This window comes from Tupaia chinensis, unplaced genomic scaffold (genome assembly GCF_000334495.1).
Source record: "Tupaia chinensis unplaced genomic scaffold, TupChi_1.0 Scaffold144982_1, whole genome shotgun sequence".
NCBI lineage: Eukaryota > Metazoa > Chordata > Mammalia > Scandentia > Tupaiidae > Tupaia > Tupaia belangeri.
This window is the reverse complement of record NW_006204841.1, coordinates 1,199,503-1,208,692: the sequence shown is the minus strand read 5'-3', so window position 1 is coordinate 1,208,692 and position 9,190 is coordinate 1,199,503. Positions and strand designations below refer to the sequence as shown.

At 42.8% G+C, this 9,190-nt stretch overlaps 1 protein-coding gene across 1 annotated transcript in view; it reads right to left on the bottom strand.

Moving 5' to 3' along the window:
- Positions 1-9,190, bottom strand: part of SPMAP2L (sperm microtubule associated protein 2 like) — a 55,923-nt gene that overhangs the window by 27,708 nt on the left and 19,025 nt on the right. Inside the window, 2 exon segments of the mRNA XM_006167700.1 lie at positions 3,002-3,130; positions 8,400-8,465. Coding sequence (XP_006167762.1) covers positions 3,002-3,130; positions 8,400-8,465 — 195 coding nt within the window.

Here is a 9,190-nt window from a genome sequence, read left to right as displayed (position 1 = left end):
ACAGGGCAGAGGGTTAGGGATAGGGAATCAAGGATGGCAAAAAAAGAGAAAAAACTCAAAATATACAAGACATAAGAAATGGAAAATTGTTTGTTGATAACACATATGTTGATGTACTTGATTGAGCCAACAGACAATGTATTTTGGATGAAAAATTCATTTTGTATACTGTAATGATGTATAGCATATTAATGTTAAAAAATAAAAACAAATTAAAAAAAAAAAAGAATCACTTAGGTATTTTCTAGAAGATGAAATTAAGAAGGTACAACTAAGATTTTCATGTTCAAACAAGTGAACTAATCTCCAGTAAGAAACTAGAAAATTTAGGGGCCCACAGGTAGTGAGGTGGTTGGGGGCACTGGACACCCACATGGCTGACCACAGTTCGAGTCCCGGACCTGGCGGTTTGCTTTCTCATTTTCTCTCTCTCTCACTGTGTCCCTCTCTGGTCAAATTAAAATAAGTAAATAAATAAAGTTAAATAAAATAATTCTTTTAAGAAAAATAAACAAAGAAATTAGAAAATTTGTTGAATTTATATTCTTGAACAAACTTTTTTTTTTGGAGAGGTTTTTGCTATAGGGTGCGTGTCCTTGCCAGACAGAGACAGACAGAGAGACAGAAAGCGAGAAATCACCCCCCGGAGGGATGGTCACGCCGCAATCCCTTCTCCTCCATTCTCCTCTCGGAATCTTGGGCACGCACGCACACGCACCCGGCGTGAGTTTTAAGTCATCGGGTCCAGGACTTGAACCACGGTCGACTACGTGGGAGTCCAGCGACATAGCCATTACTCTAACTGCTGGTCTCTTGAACAAACTTTTTAAAGCAAACCAATGAACCAATGACTGTAACCCATAAATATCATTCTGAGGGCCAGGCAATGGCTCAGTGGTGATGCAACTGGACCCACACAGAAAGCATCTTGGGTTAGTGTCCTGGGAACTAATTGTCCCTGAGCAATCTGACCAGCTGAGACTGGGCACGAACTGTAAAGACCCCGTATGGGTGCCTTTCTCTCTGTGTGTGTCTCGTGGAAGAAATAAATGAACTGTAAACAAATTATTCTAAAACAAGTATCCAATTAAACCAGTATTAGATTAAAATGAAGTTCTATTTCTTTTTCTTTAAAGATGTTTTTGCTATAGAGCATGTGCATGTGTCAGAGAGACAGAGAGAGAGAGACAGAGAGAGAGAAAGAGGGGGGATGGCCACGCAGCAATCCCTTCTCCTCCATTCTCCTCTTGGGATTTTGGGCATGTATGCACATGCACCTGGCATGAGTTTCAAGCTGCTGGGTCTGTGACTAAGGTCGACTTTGTAGGAGTTCAGCAACGTAACAATTGTGCCATCTGCTGGTCCCAGGAGCTCTGTTTCAACATGAGTGGGAGGTTTCTGTGGTACTCTCCCACAGGGGACTTTAGGAAGTCTCAATAAGTAAAGAGGATAAAGATTTGGAGGTCATTGCCACAAGAATGGAAGTAAAATTCACAGAAGAGGACAACCTTTCCCATGGGAAGAGTTTAGAGCAGATAGAGAAATAAGTCCAGGACAGGCCACTAAGCAACACCAGCTGAGGAAGAGGGACCCAAGAGGATACTGAGAAGACCAGGCAAGGAAGACAATGGGAAGCCGGGACAGTCACCGGAGCCACGGTGAACAGAACTCAGAGAAGCATGGTGTGAAGAAGGGTGTCCCCTCAGTACTCTGAAGGTATCTGAAGAGGTGACTTCAGATATCCCTACAACATTTAACATTTCGTTACTACTAAAATGGGAGATCCTAACTTGAAAAAGTGAAGCATTTCTTAGAATTCCTCAAAGATATCTTGAATGACTGTTTCCTAACTATAGAAGGATCTTTTTATAACACTCTCATTTTATTAAAAATAAAATGCTCATAAATCAAAGTATTTTAAGATGTTACAAATCAGGCCAGCCCTGTAAGGCAGCAGTTAGGCGTGATGAAGAGGAGCCTGGATTCCTCATGGCTGGCCAGCGTTTGAGTCCCAGCTACTGGTGTGTGCATGTCCAGGTTTCCAAGAGAATAGAGAACTGGAGGAAAAAGGGTTGTAGCCAGGCCCCACTGGGGAGTGTCCTCTCCTTCATGTCCTCTCTCACACACATGCACATGCCCTCTAGCAATTAAAAAAAAAATTTTATCAAATATTATTGTAACACGGCAATAGCTAAATATTAGATTTTGCTCAGGAAAAGTTTTACTGTAACATCAGATTGGAAACAAATGTAGAATCCCTAATCCTTAATATTCGGTTGTTGGAAAAGTCATGATGCATTTTTACATAGAAAAATACGTCATGACTTTTCCAACAACCCAATCATTTTGATTGTGGATTGGACAATTTATGGCTTTTAGATAGAAGAACTGAGTTTGGGGCCAGCAGATGGCATAATGGTTACTTTGCTGGACTCCCACCTAATTGACCGTGGTTCGAGTCCTGGACCCAGTAGCTTAAAACTCCCTCTGGGGCTCTGTGTGTACATGACCAAAATCCCAAGAGGAGAATGGAGGAGAGGGGATTGCAGCATGACCATCCCCCTAGGGGGTGATTTCTCACTTTCCGTCTCTGTCTGTTGAGCGTACACACCCTAGGAGCAAAAAATCTCTCGTGTGTGTGTGGGGGGGTGGGTGCTCAATTTTATGTTCATTTTTCCTTAAGGACTTTTTTTTTTTTGGAGAGGTTTTTGCTATAGGGCGCATGCGCTCGCCAGACAGACAGAGAGAGACAGAGAGACAGAGAGACAGAAAGCGAGAAATCACCCCCCAGGGGGGATGGTCACACCGCAATCCCTTATCCTCCATTCTCCTCTCAGGATCTTGGGCACGCACGCACATGCACCCAGCGTGAGTTTTAAGCCACCGGGTCTGGGACGCGAACCGCGGTCAACTACGTGGGAGTCCAGCGACATAGACATTACACTAACTGCTGGTTCCCAAGGACTTTTGATATGAAACCTGATAACACATAAGCACTGACCTGTTAGGTATGTAATGTTGGGAGATTTTCCTGGGTTGGGCGAGGTTGTCGAGTCTTTTGGAAGCCTGAGCCTTCAAAGCATTCTGGGAAACAGGCCAAATGGGATCTTGATTTCCCCAAAACAATTTTCTGTTAAGAAACATAAAAATAAAATGGTACAAATTTCACAGCTAATGAAAATCTAACATGTCCTCAAGTTTCCTTTTGCAGTTATACCCATATTTTTTGCAGTGTTTCTTTACCTTTCTTTTTTTAAAGATTATTTTTATTTAACTTTCTTTATTTATTTAGTTTAATTTGACCAGGGAGGGACAGAGAGAGAGTGAGAAAGTGAGAAACACACTGCCAGGTCTGAGGCTCCACCCACGGCCATGTGGGAGTCCAGCATCCTTAACCACCACGCCACTTGCTGGTCCCTTTCTGAAATGTTTCTAAATACAGAAACTTAGAGATCATACTTTACTCCTCCTTCAAACTTAAAAAAAAAAAAAAGTATGTAAGCCAATTAGACTTTTTAAATTTATTTTATTTATTAGCATTATTATTTAATTTGATCAGAGAGAGAGAGCGAGAAAAAGAAAGTGAAAAAGCAAGTTTGGGACTCTAACCATGGTCAGGCGTGTGGGAGTCCAGCACTTTAACCATCATGCCACCTACCGGTCCTGCCAATTAGATTTTTTAAATGTATTTATTTTATTTATGATCGTATGCGTGAGAGAGAGAAAAGAGTTAAAATAACCACCTTTGCCAGGGTCTGGTCTCGCTACAATCCCTTTACTCCAGCCCTACCGCTCGTTTGGATCTCAGGCACACACAGACAGCGTGTGTCAGGACAGCCAGGCTGGGAACCCAGAATCCAGTTGGCCATATGGCTTCCAGCACTGTAGTTCAGTACTGCTACCATAGCATGTGCACCACTGAGGCTGGGCCTCAGACTCACAACTCGGTGGTCACTAGGCTTTATCTATCTATATCTGGACCCTAACCATTCTCTCAACCACTGTGGCTGCTGCTCTTTTTTCTTTTTTCTTCTTTTTTTTAAGGTTTTTGCCTTAGGGCATGTGTGCTCACTGGAGAGAGAGAGACGCACAGACAGCGAGAGGGAAAATGAGAAATCAACACCCTGGGGAGATGGTGACACTGCAACCCTTCTCCATTCTCCTCCTGGGATCCTGGGCACGCATGCACACATGCCCAGTGTGAGTTTCAAGCCACTAGATCTGAGACTCCAACTGTAGTCAACCATGTGGGAGTCCAACAATGTAACCACTACGCCTCTGCCAGCCCCAGTGGCTACTGTATTAGGATAGGCTTTCATTATTTTTCTCTTGTGTTATTGAAATAGCCCTGAATCAATGTTTCTGGCTTTACTTCTCCATACCATCAAAGGGACTATGCCTTTCTTTCTTTTTTGTTTTTTTTAGAGGTGTGAGTTTAAGCCACCGGGTCCGGGATCCGAACCACAGTTGACTACATGGGAGTCCAGCAACATAGCCATTATGCTAACTGCTGGTTCAAGGGACTATGCCTTTCTAAAGAGGGTGAAGTAATGGAAATCAATGGGATTTATAGCTAATGGATATAGATTCAAACCCAAGTTTTGATAGCTGCAAGCTGGGTGAAGTTGAGTCAGTTCTGAGCAATGTTTTTACTGTTTTCAAATAGGAGTGGGGAGGATATGCTAAGGTTTTGACAGTTGTATCAAATTTATCCATGCATACCTGTTATCTACATGTGTGTGTTCCTATCCAGGAAATGACTAGATGAACATGAGTGGAGTTAGTCAAAACCATACCAAGGTGACAGTGTTAAGACCAACGGGACTTGGGCATTTGTCCAAACACAGCAGTGAAGACCACACAGCAGACAGCAGCAGCCTTGGTCAGGCATTGGAAAAGACAAAGGGGAAGTTCCATGGCAAATATTGACTTAGCTGCAGGACGAGGGAGAAGTATGCCAAGTCACCCCTGGCAGGATGAGAGCTGCTGGGAGTAGCAGTCATAGATTTTGAATAGTTGTGGTCCCATTGGCAGAAATATGTCTATTGTGAGACGAATGTAATCTTGTCTTATCCTGATCTTATTAAGCATCCAAATCGTCTGTCTTTCATTATCTAAAATTTAGATTTTAGATTATAGCAAAGTTGCAGGATATAACATTAATAATATACAAAACTCTATTGATATCCTTATATACCGACAATAATCATTGGAATTTGAAATTAAAAATATAACATCATTTACATTAACACTGAACATAATTAAATATATAAGCATAAATCTAACAAAATATATATGACGTCTATATAACAAAACTACAAAATTCTGAAGGAATTAATGAAAATCTAAATAAATGGAAAGATAGTCTATGTTCAGGGATAGGAAAATTCAATATTAAAATATTAATTCTTGGGAAGCAGCAGTTAGCGTAATGGCTATGTCGCTGGACTCCCACGTAATTGACCGCGGTTCGCGTCCCAGACCCGATGGCTTAAAACTCATGCCGGGTGCGTGTGCGTGCGTGCCCAAGATCCCGAGAGGAGAATGGAGGAGAAGGGAATGCAGTGTGACCATCCCCCCTGGGGGGTGATTTCTCGCTTTCTGTCTCTAATGTCTCTGTCTATCTGGTGAGCGCACGTGCTCTATAGTGAAAATCTCTCCAAAAAAAAAATTAATTCTTCCCAACTTGGCTTATAGATTCAATACAATCCCAGTAAAAATCTCACCAAGTTATTTAATGCATATGAACTGATTTGAAAGTTTATGTAGAAAGGCAAAAGACTTCAAATAGTTGACATGATATTGAAGAAGAACAAAGAGGACTAACACTACGTGACTTTAAAAACTTACTATAACACTATGGGACCAGCAGTTAGCGTAACGGCTATGCCACTGGACTCCCATGTAGTCAACTGTGGTTCGAGTCCTGGACCCAGTGGCTTAAACTCACGCTGGGCACATGTGCATGCGTGCCCAAGATCCAGAAAGGAAAAAGGAGAAGGTATTGCTGCGTGGCTATCCCCCCTGTTATGTTATTTCTTGCTTTCTGTCTCTCTGTTTCTCTCTTTCTGGCGAGTGCACGTTCCCAATAGCAAAAACCTCTCTCAAAACAAAACAAAACAAAACAAAACAAAACAAAAAGCTTACTGTAACACTACAGTACTCAAGACAGAGAGGTATTGGTAAAAGAATGGACAAATTGGTAGAATAGAATAGAAATATTAGAAATATATCCATGCAAGTCAACCCCATAGCCTAGTGGTTAAATAAACCAGATCCCACAGAGCCAACTGCAGTTTGAATCCTGTCCATGATGGCTTGAAACACACAATGGCCATGTGCATATGTGACCGAAATCCTGACAGAAAGGAGGAATGGAGGAGAAGAGACCATGTCCAGTTGGAAGGTCCCTCTCCCTCCATCTCTGTGTCTCTGTCTTTCTCTAGTGAGCACACTGCCCCCTGGCAAATACAATAGAAAAGAGAGAAAGAGAGTCACACGAAAAAGTTATAGGATTAAAAGCAAGTAGATCAAGAAATGCTAAGTCTTTCTTTTTCTTTTCTTCTTCCTTGATAGTGTGTATGAGAGAGAGGAGAGAGAACACCCATGACAGGACCCTGTTACACCATGATTGCCCCCTTTCCCGGCCCTTGGGCTCTTGGATGCCCACACAGGCTCAGTGTGCTTTCAGGCTGACCCGGGCCTCCGAATCTGTGCTCAGCCACGTGGTTTCTAGCACTGCAGTCGAATACACCACAAAGAGCGCCACCTGGCTGGGCCTAGCAAAGATTCAACAGTTGTTGCTGGAACGCTGGACCTCTGGAAAGACCTTACCCCTTTCACAAAAATCAACTCAAAATGTATTATAAACCGAAATATAAATGGAAAATTATAAAACTTCTCAGTTTATAGAAAAACACAGGAGGGATCAGTAGATGGTATAATGGTTATGTTGTTACTGGACTCCCTCGTAGCTGACCACAGTTGAAGTCCTGGATCCGGTAGTTTGAAACTCATACCGGGCACGTGTGTACATGCTCAAAATCCTGAGAGGAGACTGGATAAAGGATTGCAGTGTGGTCATCCCTCCTGGGGGGTGATTTCTCACTCTCTGTCTTTCTGTCTCTCTCTGGCAAGCGCACATGCCCTATGGCATAAAAACCTCTCTCTTAAAAAAAAAAGAAGACAAAGAAAACGTACAGGAATAAATTCAGGTAAGCTCAGATCTGGCAATTAGTTTTAGATGTAACAGCAAAAGTATGATTAATAAAATAAAAAATTGACTTCTTTAAAACTTCATTAAGGGGCTCGCAGGTGGCATGGTGGCTAAGGCACTGGAGTCCCACATTGCTGACTGTGGTTAGAGTCCCAGACCGGGCAGTATGAAAATCACACTGGGCACTTGTGCACGTGTGCCCAAAAATCTCAGGAGCAGAATGGAGGAGAAGGGATTACTGCGTGGCTGTCTTCCCTAAGGGGTGATTTCTCATTTTCCCTGTCTCTTTTACTCTTTGGTGAGCACATGTATAGCAAAAACCTAAATAAATAAGTAAATAAAACCTTTTTTTCTGCAAAAGACACTGCTAAGAGAATAAAAAGACAAAACACACAGACTGGGAGACAATATCTGCAATTTACATATCTGATAAAGGACCGATATCCCAAATAGACAAACAACATTTAAAACTCAATAATTACATCTTTAGCTATACCACCCTGAACACGCCCACTCTCATCTGATCTCAGAAGCTAAGCAGAGTCGGGCCTGATCAGTACTTGGATGGGAGATCATCTGGGAAATACACAGGTACTGCAGGCTTAAAAAAACACAACAGTAAAACAAACAACCCAATTTAAAATGGGCTAAAGATCTGAGCAGACGCCTCACTAAAGAAGAGCTATAGAATGCAAATAAGCACTCTGAAATATGGTCAATAGCATGTCATTAGGGGATTATAAAGTAAAACAATGAGATTCCATTAAACACGTACTAGAATGGCTAAAACCCAAGACACTAAAACGCACAAACACGGACCACAGCGAAATCTGATAAGGACGTGGAGCAACAGGAACACTCATGCATTGCTGGTGAGAATGCAAACGGCCCCCTCACTTCAGAAGGCAGATCAGAGCCTTTCTGGGGACAGGCTCAGGCTCTGGTCAATGTTAAAGCTCCCCAGGTGATCTCATTGTGCGGACCAAGTTGAGAACCACTGCGGGGACCGGGGCTGGGAGTTGTTAGCCTTCCATGACTGACTCAGCTGAAGTAACAAGGTGGCTCAGTGAATCCAGCTGAGCAGAGGAGAGGGGGACACCCTGGGATTCAGGGGTCCTAATACTTACCTCTTTGCCGTAGCAAACACAGTTGTCACAAACAAGACCAAGTGATAGTGCCTTACCTATCCGGGGTTCCCCATTGCTTTTTAGGCCTAGAAAGCTCTTGGATTCTCTTCCTAGAAAAAAAACTAACAAATTCCAGCCGATTAATTTCAAAAGAATGCTTAAGAAATACAGTTACACTAGATGACTTCTACTCAAATAAATCACGTGTGTGGGGAAAAAAAAGAAACATTATATTTGAAGTGATTTGAAGAGTGCTGAAAGGCTAGAAGAATCAAAAAATTACTGGCGACCCCAAATTCTTATTGTAGACTCATTAGCATAGTACATACTAACATAAAGACAGTAAATCTACATCAAAACAAAGAGCATATTGTCTCCAGAAGACCCTGGGTAGGGCCAGAGGTGGTGTGGAGGTTAAGGCAGCTGGATCTACATGGTTGACTGTGCAATTGGAGTCTCGGATCAGACAGCTTGAAAAACACACCAAGCATTGGGAACCAGCAGTTAGTGTAACGGCTATGTCACTGGGCTCCCACGGAGTCGACCAAAGTTCACATCCCGGACCCGGTGGCTTAGAACTCACGCCAGGGGTGTGTGCGTGCGTGCCCAAGATCCCGAGAGGAGAATGGAGGAGAAGGGATTGCAGCGTGGCCATCCCCCCTGGGGGTTGATTTCTCGCTTTCTGTCTCTATGTCTCTCTCTGTCTGTCTGGCGAGCGCACGCGCCCTATAGCGAAAACCTCTCCAAAAAAAAAACAAAACACACACACACACACACACACACACACACACACACACCAATGTGTGTACCCAAAATCCCAAGAGAAGAAGGGATTGTGGTGTGGCCA